General features: G+C 41.3%; 1 protein-coding gene across 6 annotated transcripts in view; it reads right to left on the bottom strand.

The window, feature by feature from the left end:
* Positions 1-416: 416 nt before the first annotated feature.
* The window catches only part of golim4a (golgi integral membrane protein 4a), a 155,902-nt gene continuing 134,294 nt past the window's right edge, over positions 417-22,024 (bottom strand). For 4 of the 6 annotated variants that reach the window (XM_070882315.1, XM_070882319.1, XM_070882316.1 and 1 more), the window contains 3 exons: positions 21,115-21,285; positions 17,853-17,921; positions 417-735 (listed from right to left, as the gene is read on the bottom strand). In XM_070882315.1, coding sequence (XP_070738416.1) covers positions 574-735; positions 17,853-17,921; positions 21,115-21,285 — 402 coding nt within the window. In that variant the 3' untranslated portion in view covers positions 417-573. Of the gene's footprint in view, positions 736-7,447; positions 8,108-17,852; positions 17,922-21,114; positions 21,286-22,024 lie in introns of those variants that run through there. The other 2 variants (XM_070882317.1, XM_070882318.1) reach the window with 2 other exon arrangements.

Here is a 22,024-nt window from a genome sequence, read left to right as displayed (position 1 = left end):
CTTCAATGGAAATAAAAATGAAGAGAGATGTAAAATGAGCTATCATCTCACTATCGCCCATTTTACACGATCGCACAAATTCAAGACCTACCCCACTTTGTGCAATGCATTGAGCAGTGCTTAATACCTGATCAGTTATCAGGTATACAAATTAACCTTTCATCATAATGATGATAAATATCACTCAAGTTAGAAAATAGGCTTTGAACTTCAGAAATGATCAAGCATTGCTTGCTATAATTGGCATTGCATTGAAATAATTACTCTCATATGAAGCACATGTAACAAAATACCTCAAACAAATATGATCCAACATTTTAACATTTAAAAAAAAGTTTACTATGAACCTTTTGTGGACTATCCTTTCACATTGAACCTATTATAAATTATATATAATCAGAAAGCAGATGTCTTTGAAGGGCTTTAATACATTACCTTTAAATATGCCAAATTTAAATTAATCTGAAAGAACACCATATTAAATATATTTATGTGAAAGTATCTATAAAAGATTGTAGATCAACTCAAATCGGGCAATGAAACAAAAACAATAAAAAGTCAGTTATAAAAAAGTCACATTTCCGCTCGTCGATTTGACTTTGCGTCAGGCACTTCTCCTTCTTCTTCTTCTTCGTCTTCTTCATAATTTTCATCCTCTTTCTCCCCTTCCTGGTTGGTATCATCAGCCACGGCTTCTTCTTCCTGCTCATTAGCTTCCCCTTCCTTCTCATCAACCTGCAAAAGCATGAAATCACATACCACTGTGAGAACACATTTGCGTATGATATGATACAACTTGACAGATTGATTGGGGGGAAAATTGCGATCAGAGGCTTCCTTCATACGAATGCCTCCGACCCGAAAAAAATTACAGAAAGTACCTGGTGGTCCCGAAGCAACGTAGGATTCCAGTTGGAGGCCTAGATTCGCTGCGCAGCGCATGGGGCGATGTCGTTCACGTACATACGTACATGCTGGAGTCACGTGGGCCTGGACCACCAATCACTATGCATTGATAAAAATGGGAGCGCTGTTTGTACGGGCTCCCATTACTATCAATGAGAAATCCCCCTAAAACACTGAAACATAGCATAATAAATAAATAAAACACCTCATATTTAAAATTAATTGTAATTAAATATTTTAGAAAAAATATACATTTTTGGGACTTTTTTTTTAACGTGTTAAAAACAAACTTGTCTTAATGGACAGGATTTTTAATATAAAAATGAGTGTTTAAGTTTAATTTTTCTATGTTTTAAAAGTGTTACGCTGGTAAAAGTAAGCTATGCACCTGAAGGACATTCGCTGTGCATGAGTTGGGCAAATAGCCCAATCTGTGCCGCGCGGACGTCCTTGTCTCGGGGATGTGGAGGATCTGTGTGGAGAAATCTTGACAGAGCAGAAAAAACGTTTCTTGGCACATGCGCATTGCATGCCAAGAAGCAGCTTTTGCAAGGCCTTGCCGGGTCTGTGTGCACTTTGTACCAACCCGGCGAGGCCGCAATTTTCGGTCTAAAAATGCAGACACACAAGTGAAAATCTTATCTCTTTTCTCCACAAATAAACATGGCACAGATACTGTTAAACATAAAACCAGCAATATTCCCACCGTTAAAAATTCTGGTTTCCTAATGTGAATGCCTTTCCTTCAAGTCACGAGTGCACAACTTCTATTTGTTTACGAGATATGGTAACATTCAAAGCTTATTTTACCATTTTTGATAATATCTCTCCCAGTTATTCAGGTTCCCTGGATCCTTTTCACGATGATCAACTAATTATTAATCACCTTTCCTTGGTGTCCACCAAACTCGTTCCTCTTTATTGAAAAACATCCTAAGACATCTTCCAGCAAGTGTGGGTGCTATATAAAAATCAGGTTGTTTACCTGTACTTGGCTTGAACAGAACACATATTGATTTTTTTAAAAAATTCTGCAGATCGCCCTTCATCAATAAATCACGGACATATTCATACATTATGCGGCACTGTTTGCCAAATTTCTAACACGCGGCAGCCAATATAATTAGGTTTACCTGAAATGCAATTGGTCTAGTTTAAGATTTTTATTTAAACTCCCCCAATTCTGGGAGTTACCCATGGCCTGGAGATGCTCAATTGAAAAATGCCTAAGGATACAGATGACCGGAAACCAAAACTGACTGGGGTAAATTATTGGACCACTTTGTGCCGTTTTATGGGCATATTGAATGCCAATTTTGGGGACAAATGGCTGCGCCAGGGGTTCGGCTGCTATCATGTTGGCATAGGCATCTGTCTAGGCACCTGTGGCACCCATCTGAAATAGGCCCCTTACATATGTAAATGAGGGACCTGATGCCTGCTTCAGGACCCCTGCACCAAATTATTTGTTTGAGTGGAGGAGGCTCCGGGATTGCTCCACTCAGGATTTTACAGCGGTCACTGAGGCCGCTACCAGAAAGTGTGGAAAAATGCTTACCTGTGGAGTCAGGAGGAGCAGGAGTAGTCCTTTCGGCTCCACAGCACTCTTGAGAGCCGCTGTTGGCCACGATTGGCAAACCTCCCATTGTCCTTCCACTTTTCTCCCAATATACACCTTCATGATACTGCCGGAGAAATTAACGCCCTTACAATGGGCGAGCTGCCTATGGAGGCGTGTATCAAATTAAATCGGCTACATAAATTAAATGTCTTATTCTTACAAATTCCACATAAGCATAAAAAATGACTACCATCTATTTATTGCTGTACTGACAGCTATTATCGGCTGCCATGTTTGCTTATATAATAACAGTAATCTAATTTAAAAGTAATGCATTGATTGTAAAGTGTTTTGGGATATCCTGCAGATGTGATAAGATGCTATATAATTGCACTATCTTTTTTTCCTTCATTGACAGGTGTGGTCTTAGGTGGTTATGAGGTGAATCAGTTGGGCTGTCTTTGGTCCTGGTCAGTCTTGGAGTAAGTATCTGCTCTTTTGCAGATTAAAGCTCCTGGAAGACAGATGGATCTGTGTCCAAACCGTGGCACTTTGATAGCGGTTATGCATTGCTCTTCGCTAGTGGTCAAGTTGGAAGATTGTGCCATTCGGACGATTCCGCAATACCAGCCATACTTGCAGTGAGCGCAGCTGTTGGAGAAAGAGTTACAACAATGTAGCTGCGATTCTCCGACCCGTGCTACTTCCAAGCACAGCTTCCCGCTGGGTGCACAGGATTATGGAGTCAACCTTTATATTCCCCACTAGTCCAGTGGGAGGCTCACATGAAACCTGAGTTTAAGGATAGCTTTAGTTTTGCACTGATCTACTTTATGATAATTAAAGCCAAAATAATCAAGAATATTTGGTTTGTTTAAGATAGCAGCTTCAACATTTTGTGCTTTGTTGCATATTATGGCTCAATGTTGAGACACAGAAAATGGCATGCCATTCTTGCCGAGAAATATCACAAGGTGAATTTTGGGGTTTCTGTAAAGATCAGTAGGGTAGATACAGACGAATGGATCTGCGCTCACTGATTGGAGGTGGGCTTTGAGTAGCTTCAACAAGCTCCTTGACTATATTGGACTTGATGCTGGGAGCTTTCTGGAGAAAGGCAAGGAGTGGAATTTGAATGTCAACTTCTGTTGTTAGTCAGTAGGAAAGAAGATGAAATATCTGAAATATGCCGACCAATGTATCAGTCAGTTGCACGTTGGTTGATTATGCAGACGATGTCTATGCTGGACTGGAAGAAGGCAGAGCAAAAACAGTTGATTGCAAGGGTAACTTTACCTGCCACCAACAGTGTAAACCCTATGGTGCAGATTGATTGCAAGTGTCCTTGCAACAGATGGCGTGGCTTACCAACTGTCTTCCTGTTGGCTCATCGGCCCCGATTTTAACTCCCCCGGCTGGTGGAAAACAATGCCACTCCCACAGGGATGGGGTTCATCACTTCCACTGATCTGCGGAAAAGCAGACTGCCGAAGATGATACTTTGAAAGACCCTATCTATTTGCTCCACCAATCTCTCCAAGGTGGATGGCTGTTTCTGCAAGGTTTGCCCCTCCAAGACGAAGCACAGGTTTGAGCTTAGAGTTTGTATGGCAGCCGTTTGAGCTTTCAACAAAGCTGCAAAGGCTGTGAACATTGACTTCTGTTGTGAGAGCCTGGCTGTAGCATCTCAGGGTAGAGTGGTGTTGCCCTGAGAGATGATACCGCACATCCTGGAAGTAGACTCCGCCATACTTTCAGTTATGATGGTGAAACTCCTTGGCAAGCCCTCCAATACCTGATATAAATGCTTGTGTGAAGCAAACTCTTCCCATAGCTGGGCCCTTGAAGTCAGCATCTCTGTCCTCCTCAGCACAGCTGGGAGAGGACCTCGATTTCTGACAATCTGCCTCCTGGGCTATCGGTGCCACCAGTACCTGCTGCTACTTACTGGTGCTGAGTGTTCCACCACATGCTAAACCCCTCCAACTCATTCACTAACCCAGCCAATCTCGGTGCTGTCACTTGGGAGTAATGCAGTGCACGATGGTGCCTCCTCAGAAGGACTCTCCTCCTCTGAGATGTCTTCTTCTACGGGCTGCGGCCTTTGAGAAGGACCTCGAGGAAAGAGAAAAGAGACAAGCGTTATCATGGCACTGAGAGGATGGGCAGTAACAGATGTGAGGCATCACAATGCAGCTTGATATAGTTAAGCAGCACGATTGTGAGCTTTGCTGAGGTTCATGAAGGGATGAAAGTAATAATCATAGACCCTGTTTAGAGAAGCCCCCGGGCATGAAATCCCCTATTCTGACAACTCTGGAGGGGCCACTAATTTCCAGTGCTTGTGGCTCCAGCACGGAGATGTTGATAATGTTGCCTGGTCCTTCCTCCTGGTCTTACTCTTCTCTCTTGTGTTGTGCACCGTCTTGTCTTACAAAGAGAGAGTGCAAGAATCAGTGAGTGTCTCCTACAAAGGAGAGTGCAGATGTGTGGAGCTTCTTCTCGTTGTGCAGGGACAAAAAGCAAGATGGAATGAGGATGGGGAAGTGTTGAATGGAAAGCATATATGAGAAGTGTGAATTGAGGATGGAACTATGAGACAAATTGGTGATTCTGCAAAGTCTAGCAAGTGAGAAGAGAAGAGAATACGGCTAGTAGCCACTGTGACAGGAGCAAGGATGAGTTGAGTATGTGAACATAAGAACATAAGAAATAGGAGCAGGAGCAGGTCATTTGGCCCCACGAGCCTGCTCCGCCATTCAATAAGACCATGGCTGATTGGATCATGGACTCAGCTCCACTTCCCTGCCGCTCTCCCTAACCCTTTACTCCCTTATCGCTCAAAAATCTGTCTATCACCGCCTTAAATATATTCAATGACCCAGCCTCCACAGCTCTCTGGGGCAGAGAATTCCACAGATTTACAACCCTCTGAGAGAAGAAATTCCTCCTCATCTCAGTTTTAAATGGGCGGCTCCTTATTCTGAGACTATGCTCCCTAGTTTTAGTTTCCCCTATGAGTGGAAATATCCTCTCTGCATCCACCTTGTCAAGCCCCCTCATTATCTTGTATGTTTCAATAAGATCACCTCTCATTCTTCTGAGCTCCAATGAGTATAGGCCCATCCTACTCAACCTATCTTCATAAGTCAACCTCCTCATCTCCGGAATCAACCTAGTGAACCTTCTCTGAACAGCCTCCAATGCAAATATATCCATTCTTAAATACGGAAACCAAAACTGTACGCAGTACTCTAGGTGTGGCCTCACCAGTAGCCTGTACAGTTGTTGCAGGACTTCTCTGCTTTTATACTCCATCCCCTTTGCAATAAAGGCAAACATTCCATTTGCCTTCCTGATTACTTGCTATACCTGCATACTAACTTTTTGTGTTTCATGCACAAGGACCTCCAGATGCCTCTGTACTGCAGCACTTTGCAATTTTTCTCCATTTAAATTAGAATTTGCTTTTTTATTTTTTCTGCCAAAGTGGATAACCTCTTTCCCAAATTATACTCCATCTGCCAAATTTTTGCCCACTCACTTAGCCTTTCTATATCCCTTTGCATATTTCTTGTGTCCTCCTCATAATTTGCTCTCCCATCCATCTTTGTATCGTCAGCAAACTTGGCTACATTACACTCTGTCCCTTCATCCAAGTCATTAATATAGATTGTAAATAGTTGAAGCCCCAGCACCGATCCCTGCGACACCCCACTAGTTAACGGTTGCCAACCGGAAAATGACCCATTTATCCCGACTCTCTGTTCTCTGTTAGTTAGCCAATCCTCTATCCATGCTAATATATTACGCCCAACCCCGTGAACTTTCATCTTGTGCAGTGGCACCTTATCGAATGCCTTCTGGAAATCCAAATACACCACATCCACTGGTTCCCCTTTATCCACCCTGCTCGTTACATCCTCAAAGAACACCAGCAAATTTGTCAAACATGATTTCCCTTTCATAAATCCATGCTGACTGTTTGATTGAATCATGCTTTTCCAAATGTCCTGCTGCTGCTTCCTTAATAATGGACTCCAGCATTTTCCCAATGACAGATGTTAGGCTAACAGGTCTATAGGTCCCGGCTTTCTGTATGCCTCCTCTTTTAAATAGGGGCATTACATTTGCAGTTTTCCAATCCGGTGGGACCTCTCCAGAATCCAGGGAAAGTGCTTGGAATGAGAATCAGAGGTGGTATAGTGTTCCCTTGTGCTGGGTAGTGAAGGATGTGATTGAGGGGAGCGACTTGTTGAGAGAGCTGGGAGTGGAGGAGAGGACTGTTACCAAGTGTTGTTGAGAAAGGTGGCGAAATTGAGAGCTGTACTCACCCTTGCTACTCTTGTGAGGTCATTGAAGCTCTTCCTCCACTGGCCCTGGGGTGATGACCTTGGAGCTGATAATTTCTGCAATGTTTCTCCATGCCTGGGAACCTGCTGTTTTGAGACCCTCCTCTCACTGGAAAGAAAGAAAACTTCCCTCCTTGCCCTGACTTCTTCCAGTAGTCCTCGAACGAGGCTTCAGAAAACCTCATCTGGAAGCAGTTTTTTCCTCCACCACTCCACAGCAAAATTAGGCAAAAGGCAATGCAATCTTGCTTTAAGAAATGCTTTGCTGGTGAGAGTGACTATAGGTTTTCTCTTTTTTTGGAATTGCATGTATGAAACCAGATATAAAACTACCTACTATAGCATAGTTAGCTATATGAATTATCTGGCACAAAGTAAATTACCTTCTAATGCATATTAAGGCAATCAGTAACCAGATAATAAAAGTACTCCATTGGTCCAGAACGCTGCAGAAATTGAAAGTGCTGAACATAGAATCATCTCCGAGCACGACTTCTGCACTTTTTTCTTCAATTGTAATTGGTAATTAGTTACTAGGCTGGTTGAAAGGTAAACTGGATCCAGTGAAATACATTTTAGCAGGTTGTTAACAATTTCAAGTATATGTCTTTTTATGCAGCGAAAAATTTTAATTCATTATTAGCACTTACCAAACTACATACTAACTGAGATCAAACTCAGCGAATCAGATTCTCATGAAGTTAACATCGGACTGAAATAATGCAAGAGTTCTGCACAATCCACCCAGACTGTCCGAGAGACACTAGACGAGCTCTCATGGACAATGGAAAGAAGACAGATAGCAGTAGACTAGTGTTGTCAAGCAGATTGGCTCTGCAGTCAACCTGCTCAATTAACTGTTCCCAATTACTTGCATACAATGATGTATAGAGTGTTCTATCATTGTGCAACTTGAAGAATGTATAGCTTCTTAGCATGTTCTGTGTGTTAAGTCCTCAGAACACTTCCAGTATTCTGTTGCTTGTAGTTGTGTGGTGGATTGGTGGGTTGAGGTATTCTAAGTTCAATGTCTTCTTTTATACATTTCAGATGGTTTTATGACCTCTGCCTTTTGAAAAGTGACGCCACAAAGGATCCTGAAGCAAGGGTTATACTTCAATTTATCGCAGGTATATTATGCCTCTTGAATGTTGGCTGCTGCACATCAGATACCAACATCACCTGGGCATTGTAATGCTTGGGGTAAAATAGCTAGCTGATTCTCCTTCTCTTGATTGGTCAATGGGTTCTTCAGAAGTCAGCCTTGGCTAGGATCTGGATGGCTCACCTGTGAAGTTACGAAGATACAAACTGAGACATTGGGGCTGAAACTGATCAACTTATCGCCGATTGCTGTCAACTGAAGGGTGCAAAATTCGTGGCCCCCCCCCACCACCCCCACCCCACCCCAGTGTTTGGAAAGGAAATTTAATTTGGAACTATCTACCTGAAAGTCTGAAATTCTAAAGTACACATGGAAGAAACTACGAACTTTAATTGAATTTTGGATTTTACAAGACAAATTTTGTCTGCGTGGGCAGGGCTAGAGATCTAAAGGATAGCTATCCTACAAAGAAACGAGTTTGAGTATCGAAGCTATCTGAGGTATTGAAACTAAAGTAAATGGTGTGGAGAATTATGGATACTCGAAAATCCTTCTCCACAGGAGACATTAACATAACAACAATTAACCCAGAGATCGCTAAGCATCAGACTGAATCTGGAAAGCCATTTCAGTATAAGCATAACAAACAAAGGCCCATCCAGTCTGCATGAAAAAACCCAAGCACAAACAGACATTGCAAATACCAAGCTAATACTTCCATCAAGAAACAGATTTAGAAGATCGACACACCTGAGACAAGTTAACATTTTAATGAACCCGCCAAAATATGATAAAGAAATAACAAGCCCGCCAAAAATTAAACAAAGAATCTGGGCTGATTTGGCGCGAAGATTAGAACAGCTTCAACAGTATAACTGGGCCCTGTTTTAACAAAGGGTATGCTATGCAGATTCTACTGCCTCAGAAGACATTGCTAGGGACACTTAGCATCAAGAAGGGAGAGAGACCACCGTAGCAGTTGTAACTAACTTCTCCTGTTGGAAAAGGAAGGAAGAACACCACCATCGCGGCAGCAACAGACCACAGCCAACGTGATATCACCAAAACCACCACGTTCGACCAACTTCGAAAGAAAACTCCACAAGGAAGAAACCGAAGAATCAAACGTTTCCACTCTACAATCTAAGTCCTGACTACCAACAGATGAAAACATGACCTAAAGAGACTTTAAACTTATTTCTAACGAAAGAAAACGGGTACTTACCCCATAAGTCCAAAACGCACCCTATCGCATCAGCGGCCACCACCCAACTGAAGATTGCGCAGTAAGAAGTCTTCTCTAACGTTCGTGGTACGGCAAGCAGAACCTACAGAATCCAGCGAACCCCAAAATCGCGAACTACCGCCAACTGACCATAAAGTATTGGTAAGCATAGTCCCTGTTTGCCCTGGAGTCTAATCTAGTCAGTGTTAGGTATTGGGAGGTGGGAGGTGTATTATTCACTGTAACCCCTTTGAATGTGTGATGTACTGTTCTTCGTTAGAGCAATTATAAGCTTGACATTGCATTTTCTTGTCTTTAATAAAATCAAAGTTCTTTTGCACCAAACCAGTTGCCTCTTGCACTTTATCATGTCCCCCTTAGAACCGAAGGGAGAGGGAGCGATTCGAACCGCTCAGAAGGTCAGAGGTGAACCTGACCCCCGAGACCACCCCTTACACATTGTCGCCGACATTCTTCTGCTCGAACCACCCAGTGCCACTTTCGACGTGGCATGGAGCGGGTGGGAGGGGAGAGCCGCCGGGAAGCGCCTGCCAACGTCAGCGGACGGTCGATGCGCGTAAGGAGACTCCTGCCCACCGAGATGCCATATTCATGCGGGCGGAAGTCGACTGGAGTCGGTGGCAGGACGGCAGTGGACCGCTGTGTGGAGGCTGACTGTCCTCAACGGTAAGTGTCAAGATCCTGTACAAAAGGTAAGTGGAATGTTTTAAAATTATTTCTTTACAGGTACTTACCTGGATGGGGTCCCCTGAAGATCCTCAGATGTTTTTGTTTTGCTGATGATTTTTATTTTTAGGTCTTCGACCCTCCGTGGGCCTGACTCCAGCCGAGAATGAGACCTCTCGCCTGCTGCCGCCCGGATTGGCAGTGGTACATCATTGATTTGCCACCCGCCGACCTTCAAGGGACCTCTGCGATGAAAACCGAAAGTACTGTCCAGCACCTCGGCGGTGGCCATCGGCGGCACTTTGGGTGGCACTTGGGCAGGCGGAGGCCTTTACCAAATTCGACCCCACTATAGCTTAATACGGTGCATCATCCAAAAATGAGTATTTTAATTACTCGTACATTATACTTTAAATTCTATTTATTTTTAACACTTTATGGAAAGCTACAAGAGAATAATGGCCAATACCTATGAAGTGACACTGACATCCATATCAAGTTATCAAACTTGTATAATGTCTGTGATCTGCACAAAGTAAATTGTGGTATATAACTTTTGAAAATGAACTTATGATTTTCCTGAGTCAGGTAATGAATTTACGGTGCTCCCTCAGGGTATGGGATATTAGGGCTATCCTCCTTTGTCTTATTTTTTTAGGTGCCACAGTTCCACCCTATTGTCTTCTTTGTCAGCCTTGGTTATGAACCACCTTCATTGTGTGTCTGCGAAGGAGTGGCGAGAGACTGTAGAGGGACGTGATCGGGGCCCAGGAGAGGCGTGAGTTCGGGGCCAAGCGCCCAGAGGCAGCATGGGCCAGCCCATACTGCGATATGTGTGCGCACTAGGTCCGTGCAGCAAAGCAGGTCGACAGTCGTCTTGGATAACCCTTGCCACTGGACCAAGACCTAGCTCTGTTAAGCCCGTGTGGCGGCTGGTGTGCAACGGCCACCCCACGTTAATAAAATCCACACACAGGCATCTTCCACCCTTCAGGATGTAGTTCAGGACCTGGAATATTAGATCCTTCATTGAAACACCTGTGAACTCATCCTTTTTTGGCATGGAAGCAAGTCATTCTCGCTTTGAGGGACTGCCTATGATGATGCATCCTTTTTATATTCAGCATTAATAGCTTTTGTTGTTTTAGCCCATGTACTTTTATGTATCTTTCCAGGAGATCACAACATCTTGTGAATTTGGAGGGAAAGGCAGAGTAAGAGAGAGAGAAGCAATGAGAGAGGGAAGAATAACAGAAGCAGGGAGGTGGTACTGACATTTCCTGTCTTCATTGGAGAAAATAGCACTTTATACTTTTTTGGGTTCACATTTCCCAAAACAGGAATTTTAGCCCCAGGGAGAGAGAAAAATATAAGAAAAGAGATTAACACAGAGTAAAAGGTTACAGAGATTGACCCATCCACATCTTTAAAAGAGTGATGATTGTAGCAAGTGAATCTTGTTTGAATACAATTGGGAACCCCTTTATTATATATGTTATCTTATGTCTGAAACTAAATGAATTGAAAAGCAGCAGCAGATTGCACCACTTTAACTATAAATTATTGAATGATCTAGCATTGCATGCCCAGACATCCTAGAATAACATGCTTGCCCTCCACTGTTTGACTACCACTAAGGTAGAGGAGCGGGTAGTGAGCAGTTCTTATAGGGGTACCCAAATCTCAAGATGGCCCTGATACCAGTCTTTAGAAACATCTCAGTAGTGAAAAGTGACTGATATGCTAATCAATGTTAGTGTGTGCACCAGGAATGGAACCTAGGCACAAGGAAGGGAAATCACTCGAACCCTTCCTCTTATCAGCTTTAAAGTAACATTGAAAAGCTGAATCAAAAGGTGCCGATAAGAGTAAGAAATTATCTCGAGTTAGTGCTTTATGAAGATAGACTAAAATATTCTTTTCAGTGAAATGAATGCAGAATGAGGTTAGATCAATATAAAAAATTGAGGGCAGCAAATAAAAGTATTTGAAATTGAAAAGCTGACCTGCAGTAAGAAAAGAAGCTATTGCTTAATAGCTCACAAGGAGCTTCTCGCATAAATTCTTAGATATTGCCACATGATTGAATGTTAGGTCGACACAGCTTTTCAGGGAGAATTGAGCAGAGTTTAGTGTCAGCATAAAATCTTCAATGTAAAACAAGATTTTTTAGAAAGGCATCATCATGGCATCTCTCCCGATTTTCATTTCCATTACAGTCAATGGAACTGAAAATCGGGAGCGATGTATAACTTGCAGCAGAATTCAAGCGGATAATAACAGATGGGCGTTGGTGATTACACAGTGTAAAATTAATTTTATGATTTTGTCTTTTCTTGATTTTAAAGTATCTTAGCCTAGATTTTCTGTGGGGTGCAGTTCACATGCGAATGATTTGAAATAGATGTTACACTGACCCACAGTTGGGTGTACTTTTTGCACTCAATTTTCTGTGGTTAGCTGATTTTCATAATTATGTATCGGTCGAGAGGCAGAAAAGTAACTCTTGTCTCACTTTTTCCTCCTGTCAAGTGATGCTGCCCAACTGTGAATGTTTATGCTAAAACAATTGTGACAGCTGTGACAGAATGGCATAATATGGCAGCAGTAGCAAAATACAACCAAACGGCAAAATATCAGATCCATAAATAAAACATAACAGCTGACTCGGATAGTGTTTTGCAAAGCTGTACTGTAATCTCAGAATTCAAACTACTCCAGCTTCACTTTCTTGTCATTCAGGTCATCATCAGAACCTCTCAACCATGTTACAGCCTGTACAATCCTGGCCAGCTACAGTTCACCAACAAAAACATTATTATATATGTAAATTATGAGGATAGGCCCCATTATGCATCTCTCCCTATTTTCATTTCCATTACAGTCAACTGGCAGCTGAATCGATATTGCCCATTTTACACTATCATACAAAGTCAAAATTACTCCGTGTCTGAGCTCAAACATGAACAATAACTACTTGGCAAGCTGATGGAATCATGTGTCATCATAAGATAGGAAAGGAGCAAATTGGAAGAAAAACAAAATTAGATTCAGAGAAGCAGAATTTTAGAACATCTAAATTCAAAGGTTCAATTTAGTGCATGGCATAACATAGTGGAGCCAGAGAAAATCATAATGAGGGCAGAAGTTTCATGAAACTGAGAAAAGCAGCAAATATTTTGGGTGCACTGTATGTAGAGTTTATAACTAATATCAGTTGACAATTTAATTTGCAAAAAGTGATAATATAAAATAATTAACGATTGAGTTATCAAAATCAACAATTCTCTGTGGTTCTTTTTCTCCAATAAATATCAGCACCAAGGATGCAGCTAAAAATGCTGACAACAAAAGATAAGAATTTTAAAAGAAAAGTTGAACAGAACTTTCAGGAAGACAAAGTCAAACCTAGAAAGCTAATACATTTAGGGAATGAATGAGGAATGAGGAATGTAGAGAGTAAGAAGAGGCTGAAATGTAAAAGTGTGAGATATATATGTTCAGATATATGAAAAAATAGGGGTTAGATGGAAAGTTGAAAGAAGGCAGCTTGTGAATGTTAAACAGAAATCAATTTAAGATGGAGGTGACTGAATTAGAACCATGTGAAAAGACAGGAAGACCAGCATGAGAAGTAGAAGTACAACAAAAATATTTTTAAAGCACTTTTACACTAGAGGAATACAACAAATGGCAGATATGCAGTTCATGATCCATCTAATACAGTACACAGAGCAATCAAGACAATATTCACAAAACTGATGGCATTGTCCATGATGTGCTGTTGGATTACAACTGCCTGTTCCAGTAAATGTGGGTGCAGTTCCATGCAATTACGGTCTAGATCTCAGTAGCACTGAATAGATTAGCTACTGATCTCAAATTAAAAATTAGGATACAAGCCCATGGAAGCATAAAAATCCAGAAAAGTGTATGAATGTCTTCATCTGATACATATTTTGCATTCCTGGATGAATAACTATGAGGGGGCCAAATCCCTTGGCCATTCCACCTAACTCCTGCCAATACACCAACCTTCAGTGGGAATTGCTGCTTGTAAGAGGCAGAGCCTCTGGCCACCCCTTACAAGGCTTATTATACAGAGGAGTCGGACCTGGGGACTTCCTATGCTGGGTGTTCCTGCTTCTTTAGCCCATAAGGGCCCCGGAGAATATTGGTGGTTGATATGTCCAGTGAGATGAGATGCATGAGCTTCCTAAAGGGTGACCTCCAAAATGGGAAGAATTTTTTTTTAAATTCTGGATCCGCATCCAATCAGGAAATGCATGAGATCTTGAGAGATGGGAGCTTGTCCCCCATTGGCGTCAGGCAGCAGAGTTTTCGGCAGTGTGAGGAAAGCGGACACCCAAGATGCATCCCTGGTGAAGTAGGTGCTTACCAGCCCCATCCAAATGAAGTAAGCTCCCACTGATCCCGAATTCAGGGTCAGCACTGATAGGCACATTCCTGACATGACTGTCAGGATCATGGCCTATGCATTTCAAGTGACAGGTAAGTGAAAGACAGTAAAAGACTGAGAGCCAAAATGAGAAGTTAATTTAAGTAAAGCAAATAAAGTGGCAAAATGAGGCTTGTGAATTGGTACTTAGTGTCAGAAAAGCTACAGTAATACAGGATTTACCTGATCTATGAGGGGCATTTTAAGTGCCGTGTATTGTTTTTCAGTGGTAAGGATTATAGAAATAAGTGCTGTTCAAATAATGAAAGTATGTTAGGGTTGAGGAAGGGAAGCAAATATACAGTGCGATTACATGTAAAGACAAACAGAACCATTTCATATTTCTAGGAAGGTTTCCTATATGAAGAACAGAAATTTGCAACTGCTATTCTGCTAATTCCTTTTGCCTGTTCTGAGATGATACATAAGAACATAAGAAATAGGAACAGGAGTAGGCTATACGGCCCCTCGAGCCTGCTCCGCCATTCAATAAGATCATGGCTGATCTGATCATGGTCTCAGCTCCATTTTCCCGCCCGCTCCCCGTTGCTGTTGGGGGAGTGCAGCGAAGGTTCACCAGACTGATACCCGGGATGGCAGGACTGACATATGAGGAGAGACTGGATCGACTGGGCTTATATTCGCTGGCGTTTGGAAGGATGAGAGGGGATCTCATGGAGACATGTAAAATTCTGATGGGATTGGACAGGTTAGATGCAGGAAGAATGTTCCCGATGTTGGGGGGGTCTGGAACTGGGGGTCACAGTCTAGGGATGGAGGGGTAGGCCATTTGGGACCGAGGTGAGGAGAAACTTCTTCACTCAGAGAGTTGTTAACCTGTGGAATTCTCTACTGCAGAGAGTTGTTGATGCCAGTTCATTGGATATATTCAAAAGGGAGTTAGATGTGGCCCTTACGGCTAAAGGGATCAAGGGATATGGAGAGAAAGCAGGAACGGGGTACTGAAAGAATGATCAGCCATGATCATATTGAATGGCGGTGCAGGCTCGAAGGGCCGAATGGCCTACTCCTACACCTATTTTCTATGTTTCTATAACCCCTGATCCCCTTATCGTTTAAGAAACTGTCTATTTCTGTCTTAAATTTATTCAATGTCCCAGCTTCCACAGCTCTCTGAGGCAGCGAATTCCACAGATTCACAACCCTCAGAAAGAAGAAATTTCTCCTCATCTCTGTTTTAAATAGGCGGCCTCTTAATCTAAGATCATGCCCTCTAGTTCTAGTCTCCCCCATCAGTGGAAACATCCTCTCTGCATCCACCTTGTCAAGCCCCCTCATAATCTTATACGTTTCGATAAGATCACCTCTCATTCTTCTGAATTCCAATGAGTAGAGGCCCAACCGACTCTGGATATGGATAGCATCAATACCACGTCACCGCTATCTATTTTTTTTAAGTGGACATCTGATATTGTAACAAAAACACAGACACTGCTTAATGTAAATTCCTATGAGGATTTATAACAACAAAGATGGTAACTACATCAAAATCTTAACTGGTTTTTGATGGTAAGAAATCTAAGAAAATATGGAAAAATAAAGACCTTATTTCCCCATCAAGCCCATGGACTCAAACTTTCTAATGAATATCCTGAGGGGAAGTTCTACATAAATAATACTCCCTCATTTCCAACGGTACTTGTGCAAAATTCCAAAATATTCATCCATTCTTACCTCTTCGTGATTGAACCATGGTCCATTTCCTCCACAAACATCCCCACTCCCTCCCCCATGCTCCTAAACCATTTCATTTATTTCTCTGCTTTTTCATGTCTCTTCTTAGATTGTGTGGCTGCTGGTGTGTGGGGTGTGGAGAAGGGCATGATGCTCAGTTGCACCATGACGATATGAAACATTCTCAATGGACCATCTGGCTGCCATTTTTGATTTGCTTTGTATATATCCATTTCTTCACAATTTAAACCTACTCTTCTGCCTTCTGTAAGCAGCATTCCCCAACTCCTGCACACAGCAATACAGGAACAATTATGTTCTTAGAAGTATGATGTCCTGTGTCGATAATGTTCAATCCAGTTCCCAATAACACTATCTGCCAGATCCTATCTCTATAGCCCGAAGGATGAAACAAACTCGTGTTCAAGCAAAACTCCGATTATATAATCAAAAGATCCCCCCAAAACTTTGCGTTACAATATCTCACAAGGTCATGGGCCTAGAAATGTAGCGGCGGTGGCGGTGCTGCGCTCCCCAATGTTGAGGGCAGCACAGCCGGGAACAGAGACCATTGTTGTGGGCTCTGTATTGAAAGGAGGTCCCTTGTCGCCGACAGAAGCTGCAATCTGCGACAATCAGCCCCAAGCACTCTAGCAGAGTGGCGGGGGGGGGGGGGCGATAAAGGGGCGCTACCGGCTCTTGCCGTAGAGGTTTGCGGTGGCAATAACCACGAACACCATGGTCTCCTGTGACCGGTGGTCTTGACGTCATCATGCTGTGCACCGCCCCGGACCCTAACTTCAGTTCCGCCCCCTGCAGGATCGCTGGATGACAACACCTCAGCTGCTGGAGGCGTTGTTAGGGAGGCTGGCCACTTGGGGAGCGGTATTTAAAAGTGATGATGGTTGCGTCAAATAAAACATTTTCTTGATTCCTTACGTCCATTTTTCAGCATTTTCTTCGGCCGTGATTGATCAGCCTGGCACTCTGCTAGAGTGCATGGAGCTGATCGTCGCGGATCGCAGCTTCTGTCAGCGACAAGGGACCTCCTTTCAATACAGAACCCACAACAATGTTCTCTATTCCCGGCAGCGCTGCCCTCAAATTGGGGAGTGCAGCACCGCTAATGCTCCTCTTGCCGGCTTTAGCGCTCCAAGAGAAGTGGTAGTGCTTGATTTAGCACTCCATTTCCTTCCTGGAGCGCTAAACCGGAAGTTCGTGTCAGAGTTGCTCGTGTAGCACCCAGCGACGCTTTTGCGCTACCCCAAAAGTTATCATTCCAAACTGGGCGCCCTGTAACTCCTCCCCCATAATCTTATCAAGGCACCATACCAACAGAGTACTTCACCAGAATGTATTACTTTACAATCGACTGAGCTGTAATCGTGCTGCGCAATATTTATATGACATTTCTTTGTCCACTATTTTAATCAGGAACTAAAGCCAATTATTTTAAAATACTGCAGGTGCTGGAAATCTGAAATAAAAACAGAAAATGCTGCAAACACTCAGCAGGTCCAGCAGCATCTGTGGAGCAAGGAAGTTAGGGTTAATGCTTCAGGTTGATGGCTTTTAGTCAGAGCTGGAGGATGATACAAATGTACCATGTAACATCTGTAACTTCACCTATATTCTTCGATCCACAGGTGCTGCCTGACCTATTTATTTTAAATTGATTAATGCCTTCGCTAAACAGGTGAATTTTGTATAAATTTGTTGGTATGTTCATTACTAATATTCATGACTAATATTTTGAAAAAAGCAACTTCTTAACACAATGAAGGTGCTGACTATATTTCAATGTATAAGTAAAGTTATATTACAGTGCCCTCCCACCAGCTAACTAGCATGCATTTCCTTACCTCTTCCTCTCCCTCATCCTGGTACTGTTCATCTAGATTATCCTCCTGTTGATCAGGATTTCCGTCAATCTGTAAACATCAATATATAGAGATTATATCCAAACATTCAAGAAAACAAACAAACCAGCTACATAGGACAAAGTTAAAATGTTGCAATCTAATACAATGAAATCCTAGGTTCAGACAGTTCATACAAACTTCAGCTTTGAACTTTATATTTCAGATATCTTGTAACTTTCTATTAACCCCAGTTATCCATTTTTCTCTGTAAAATTTACCTTGCTTAGTAGAAGCTTAGAATTTAACCAGTGTTATATTTGTCCAAGCTGAAGCAGAATGAATTATGTTCACTGAAACTAACTTCAATTGAACATGCATAAAGCTCCTCACATCTACAGGCGTGATCTCACAGAAATAAAATAGTTTTAGTGGCTCAGTGTTTTGAAACACCATCACACTGCGCCAGAGGAATAGGATGTGAATTCACACAATGACTAAACACGTGCGAGAGGCTCATTCCAGTCTTGCCACTGAGGGGGTGACTCGAGAAAAAGTGCCACTTTGAAAGGGGGGAGGGGTAAAGAGATGGAAATCAGAGCACAAGTCTTTCTGGGTTGCCCTCACGAACTTCTTAATCGTTGGTTTAAGAACAGCACTAGCAGATGTGTGTGAATAGGTTGTAGTTCTATTCTCTCAACTAGGGAATGAGACATGACACAGAGAAACCTAAGAAGGAGGCAGAGGACTTAGAAAGAGTATTATTATTGATGAACAGATATAATTTTTATATATACTTCTGTAAAAATTAAAACGCACCGCTACCTTTCCCAAATTTTATAACCCATTATTTTTAAAGTTTTCTGAGGACTAAGGACACCTTTGGAATCACAGACTGAGTAGAATAAAGTATCCTAATAATCATTAACTTTAATCCACCATCCTTCTTTTTTGAACATTCCAAACAGATGAGACAGCAGCACACTGAGAAATGGCTTACAGGGAGGATGCACTATTTGGAGACTTCCTAAAAATTGCAAAAGTAGAATTTTTAGTATATAAAGATTATGAATAATTTCCTGGGCTGTATGTCTTCTTAGTTACTGTGCAATATTATTGGAAGCAAGAGAATTGCTAAGGCACTGAGACATTTCACCTCACCTAATATGGGGAAATATAAGGACATTTCCAGCTCCAATAGGGAGGCCAACCATAGGCAAGTAATACTTCATTATTGTACAAGATATAAACAAGTGTACAAGTAAAACTTAATCTTAGAAACCCTTTCAACAAATGCTTTTCTTGCATGTGCAATACTCAATTACTATAAACACGTTTTTTTTTGTGTTGAGATTATAAAGGCAAGTAGGATTTCCCCCACAATATCTAGATTATAAAAACTGTTGAACAAGATAGCAAGGACAATAAAACCATCAGAATTATCAACTTCTTCCATACAAATTACTCCTGAACACAGAGGATTGCCTCAGGGTATAAAAATTACAGTGAGGCTGACATGATAACTGGTGTTCAAAGAATATTTATTAAAAGAATATAAAAATCAAAAATTGCAACTTATAATTAAAAAGCAACTCAGGACTTTTCTTCCTTCCATTAATGTAAAATGAAGAGTCACCCACACGTAAATCCAGTTAGCAGTAACCACATGCTTACTTGTTGCACCTTATCCTAGTGTTTGTGCTTAATATACAATTTTAGGGAGGAGATAATGCTCAAGGAATCTCCTGCCCTCATGTCATGCTAACACAACCTCCAGCAGGAATAATATAGATAGGTGTTTTTTTTAGGTTTTATCTCCATTAAAAAAACATTTTTTATTATGGGTAAAATGCTTGTGATGTTTGATGAAGCAGTGTTAAGTATTCCTCAATTCCAGTTCATTTAGAACAGCAGTTAGAATATCAGTCTCTAGTTAGGCATCATCAAAATTGGTCATGTTCACAAAAGTATCCTTTTAGCTTTTCTCCCTTCTCAAAAATAAAGTTAAAAATAATTTTCCTGTAAAAATAATACAAATGCTGACAAATAAGCCAATTGTTGACTCATGCTTATATCTATGAAGAAAGAATTGGCATTTCCATAGCTCCTTTCACATCCTCAGGACATCCCAAAGCGCTTTACAATCAATGAAGTACTTTTTAAATGTAGTCACTGTAAGCAAACAAAAGCAGCCAATTTATACACCGTAAAATCCCACAAATGGCAATGAGGTAATGGACCAGTTAATCTGTTTTTGGTGGTGTTGGTTGAGGGGTAGTCATTGGCCAGAACACCAGGTGAACACCCTGCTTTTCTTTAAATAATGCAAAGGACTCTTTTGCATCTACCTGTTAATGTCTCATGAAAAGAGTCATTGGTTTTACTCGGATTCTTACTTTCAGAACTGCACATACCAATCAATCAGATTTGCTGAGTTCTGTGCCAAATTGCTTGTTATAGATGTGCAGATTGGATGCATGCCCATTTTGTAAAAGAAGGAAATATTCTTACAGATGCTTTAGTGACAAGCCAGTACTTGTGGACAAACATTACCATTATGATATGGGGCGGGGGCGCGGGAGGGAAAGAGATTTAAAAAAAATAGATCAGGCCACTTTGCGAGGCTTATTGCTTAACAAATTACTGTTAATAATTTTTAAAGCAGCAGAAATTGACTGGTCCTGTATTATTAACATATTAAAAAATTAACAAAACTTAATAGCCTAAATTATATTATTTTTTGATTTTCCTCTTTATTTTTCTTATTGTTGTTTTCTCTTTTGTTTTGATCGCAGCTTCTTTAATCTTTGGGGCTTCATTTCCCCCTTTCACCAGTTTTTGCCTGTGTTTTCTTACTGTCTACGTACTGTTGTGCTTTTTCTCTCTCATGTGTTTATGCTTGTTCTATTGCTTCCTTTTCCTTAATCATTTCACTTCTCCAATTAGGTTTTTGAAAAACAACTTTGATTTGTTTAATAATATTTATCTTTAATTTTTTTTCTTGCCATTACTCCTTTTATCCTCTTATTTTACCTACAATACATTGTTCATCAGGAAGAGTGAGTTCTCTTAGGCCTATCTGTGATGCATTCACAAGGCTTCCTCCTTGATCCTAGCACAGGCTAACATAATGGGATGCAATCTAGCAATGCCTGTGACAAACAAGTTAATAGGTAAATATTTAAGGTCAGAGATGACAACATAGTGGCACCCTAACTTTAAAGTCATACCTCATTTTTTATGTAATGTAGTTTATTATCCTTACCACTAGTTGGTCCTCTATCTCATGTTTGTCATGCAGTTGACTGTCCATTTTTTGTTGTGGATTATTTTTATCCTGCGGACTTTCCTCTTGATCCTGCTCAGCCTCCTCAAACTCATCCTCACCCTGATTATTAGGATCATCAGTTGGAATTAGGTCCTCCCCCATTGGCTTCTGCACCAACACAGATATCAATCTTCATATTGCTTTTTGTACCTTCTCTTAAGTTATATTATGTTCAATACATCAGAATCAAATGAACAGAGTTACCAAAAGTAAAGAGTGTCAAGTTTTGCTCTTATCCACACTCACACAAAACACTGCAGTTTCCTCCATATCAAAGGAAAAATAGTAGGTGAGCAAGACTTTGAAGGAAGTGGAATTGATGTATCACAATGTATTCCTCCTCCATTTTTCTATGGGAATGATTGTGTATGTGACCTGCACATGACCATTTTGATCCAATTGGATCTTCTCTTGCCCACCTCTTGCAGAATTTATTTTCACTTATATTGATCCCTTTTTGGTTTGCTTTCAGAACTCTTTCCGCCACAAAGCAGTACAAATTTCAGACTGCACACTAAAACTTAGAAACTACAGAAAGTGGAAACATTCAAAATAATCTCACTTCCTAAAACAGATGATGCAAATTAATACTGTTGATCATTTCTGAGAATTCATACATAGTTCAATTCAAAAATCTATTTTATTTTGCCTTTTCATGTTATGACTTTCACAGGTTTTTGTACTTATTTATCTTCATCTTGTTCTCTCCAGCTAGTGTTGGAGTGGTGCATCACAAGCCTCTATTTTAACAGCATTGTTCCATCAACATATTGAAAAGAAACAAGCAATTTTAGATGTGGCTATATTGTACCCCACATACAGCTTTTATTTTCTGGGGATCCAAGGG

Source organism: Pristiophorus japonicus, chromosome 6, assembly GCF_044704955.1.
Source record: "Pristiophorus japonicus isolate sPriJap1 chromosome 6, sPriJap1.hap1, whole genome shotgun sequence".
In the NCBI taxonomy this organism is placed as follows: Eukaryota; Metazoa; Chordata; class Chondrichthyes; family Pristiophoridae; genus Pristiophorus; species Pristiophorus japonicus.
Note: the sequence above shows the minus strand (reverse complement) of the source record. Positions and strands in the feature narration are given on the sequence as shown.